General features: G+C 37.4%; 1 protein-coding gene across 1 annotated transcript in view; it reads right to left on the minus strand.

The window, feature by feature from the left end:
- Nucleotides 1–2,565, minus strand: part of LOC107699612 (neurexin-2-like) — a gene marked incomplete at its 3' end in the record, with an annotated part of 357,587 nt that overhangs the window by 348,322 nt on the left and 6,700 nt on the right. The window contains exon 4 of the mRNA XM_016500932.1: nucleotides 143–149. Within this exon, the coding sequence (XP_016356418.1) occupies nucleotides 143–149 (7 nt within the window). The remainder of the gene's footprint in view (nucleotides 1–142; nucleotides 150–2,565) is intronic.

A 2,565-nucleotide genomic window follows, 5' to 3' on the forward strand; every position in this document is an offset into this window, starting at 1 on the left:
CTGAATAACTTGTAATATATAATTATTCACGGTATTTAGAAGAGCCCACGATAACAATATCGTGCATATTCATTACCGTGATACATCGCATTACCGAATACCGGCACAAGTCTATATAAGAGATACGATTATTTTTAAGTACTGCTCTTCTGAAACTACATAAGCTACAGTTGTGGTCAAAATTTTACATACACTTTACAGTATCTGCGTGTGTGTTCATTATTTTACCAAAATAACTGGGATCATACAAAATGCAAGATCTTTTTTCATTTAGTACTGACCTGAATAAGATATTTCACATAAAAGACATTCACATATAGTCCACATGAGAAAATAATAGTTGAATTTATGAAGGTTCAGATGCTCACTGATGCTGCAGAAGGAAACACGATGCATTAAGAGCCTTTTGAACAGAATGTAGATGTGTACATTTTTCTTATTTTGCCTAAATATCATTTTTTTATGTAGTACTGCCCTTCAGAATCTCCAGAAGATACTTACATGTTTCCCAGAAGACAAAATAAGTTCAATTTACCCTGATCTTCAAATTCAAAAGGTTTTCACCCCCGGCTCTTAATGCATCGTGTTTCCTTCTGGAGCATCAGCGAGTGTTTGAATCTTTTGCAATGTTTGTGTTTGAGTTTCTCAATCGTCCTCAGTGTGAGAGCTGGATCTCAACATCATACAGTTACTGCTAAGGGTTCAAATGTGCAGAAGATGCTGGAAAACAAAAGAATGTGCAAGACCTGCAGGATTTTTCTGAAGAGCAGTGGACAGTTTAACACACTGGAATATGAACAGCATCAGAAGAACAAGGAGGATGGAAACTTCTCAACAGTGTCAGTTCAATTATTACTGTGTCTGTGGAATTATATGCAGATATCTGTGAAAGACCTTCATCAGGCCAGGACTACATACAAATAAAATTACATTGTTATGGTCCCTCCAAATTTATTCAACAATAAATATCATGCAGGTTCTTTGAAGTAAACTTACAGTATGTATTCGGCTAGAAACTGGCAGAATAACTTATACATTAATATACATCTGCATTTGCATAACATGTTGTGCTCACTACAGTTTTGATCATTAGGGCCTTTCGCACCGCTTTAGTTCCAGAATTAAATGTACAGTACTAAAGTACTGGGACGATTTTGCGCCAACTATTTCCCAGTACCATTTAAAGAGTTGCATTCGCACCGACAGTATGTACTAAGAAGTGACGTAAGCCGGTCGACAGCGACGTCATTAGTGCGCGGCGTTCAATAACAGAAACAAAGAAGAACAACATTAACAACAGGAGGATGGAGGACGCTGTGATCGGAGCTGTGTTTTTGTTGTGTCTCGCGGGTTTCACAATAATGGACATGGAAAGTAGACGTATACGTAAAGTGATTGAAAGAACGGAAAGGAGGACTAAGAATCTCCAACGACAACTGGCAGTGCTACATTTGCTACAAGTGCCTGCACTTCAGCGTCCGTCCATCTATCGCTGTTCTCCATACTTGCAAAAAGCGGGTAGTTCCACAATTAGTTCTGGTACTATGAAAAGGTCCCCGCGGTGCAAAAGGCCCTACTATTGGGTCATTCCTTTTCAAATCAACCAAATTTCAGAAATGTTCCTGCCTCAAATGTTTGACTTTGTCCATATTTTTATCTGAAGAAAGATAAACATGTATAGTGATGAAAGCCAAGATAATAAACGTCATGGATGTATATTTAACACTTAGACATGTATGTTCCATGCAGGTGAGCGTGATTTCACCAAGTACAACATGTTCCTGGATCAACATCCTTGTTGATCCTGGAACAACATTCCAATCAACCAATCAGAATTGAGAGATAACTTTTCAGGAAATATCAGTTTTAGACTTACAATCAGGATTAGGTGCTTCTATACCCTTGTTAATCAGCTATCATTTCCCTCTGATTTTAGGAATAAATTATGGGTAGGGTTAGGTTTAGGGGTAGGGATTGGGTTAAGTCTGTATTTTTGGACAGTAATGTTGATCCAGGATCAACAAAAGATGTTGATCCAGGAACATGTCTTGGCAAAATCACGGCGACCGTTCCATGCAATTGTTCTGATTGAGGGAAACAAGCTTCATTTCTACTTTCAACGTTATTTTTTTTCTCAAGACATTTCCCTTTAAATACAGTAAGCATCAGCTGAATGCAAAGTGACCCACATTTGCTTTTTGTCCACTGAAAATGTGTGAAATTCCACTATTTACACTTGGAGCCATATTGAGATTCCAATATTGCTGGAATTTAACCATATAGAGTCTTAAAAATGAAGTTGCCAAAAAGAAAGTTTGTTAAGACCCAAAATCTAAAAGGGCATTAAAATATCTGTAAAACTTCTTGAGTTACAGGCATGCAAACTTTGGAGAAAACACTTGAAAAGTGCTTTTTCCCATTTCTGAATGGTCACCACTGGCGTGTAATGCAACAAAAATTGCTAAAGCCAATAGATTTTACTAATAGAGCTACCAATCTCTGTCAAAAAATAATGTAATGATGCTGCTATCTTTCTAAAGTCATTTTTAACCCCTGTAATCCAGC

This window comes from Sinocyclocheilus anshuiensis, unplaced genomic scaffold, assembly GCF_001515605.1.
Source record: "Sinocyclocheilus anshuiensis isolate Anshui unplaced genomic scaffold, SAMN03320099.WGS_v1.1 scaffold350, whole genome shotgun sequence".
Lineage (NCBI taxonomy): Eukaryota > Metazoa > Chordata > Actinopteri > Cypriniformes > Cyprinidae > Sinocyclocheilus > Sinocyclocheilus anshuiensis.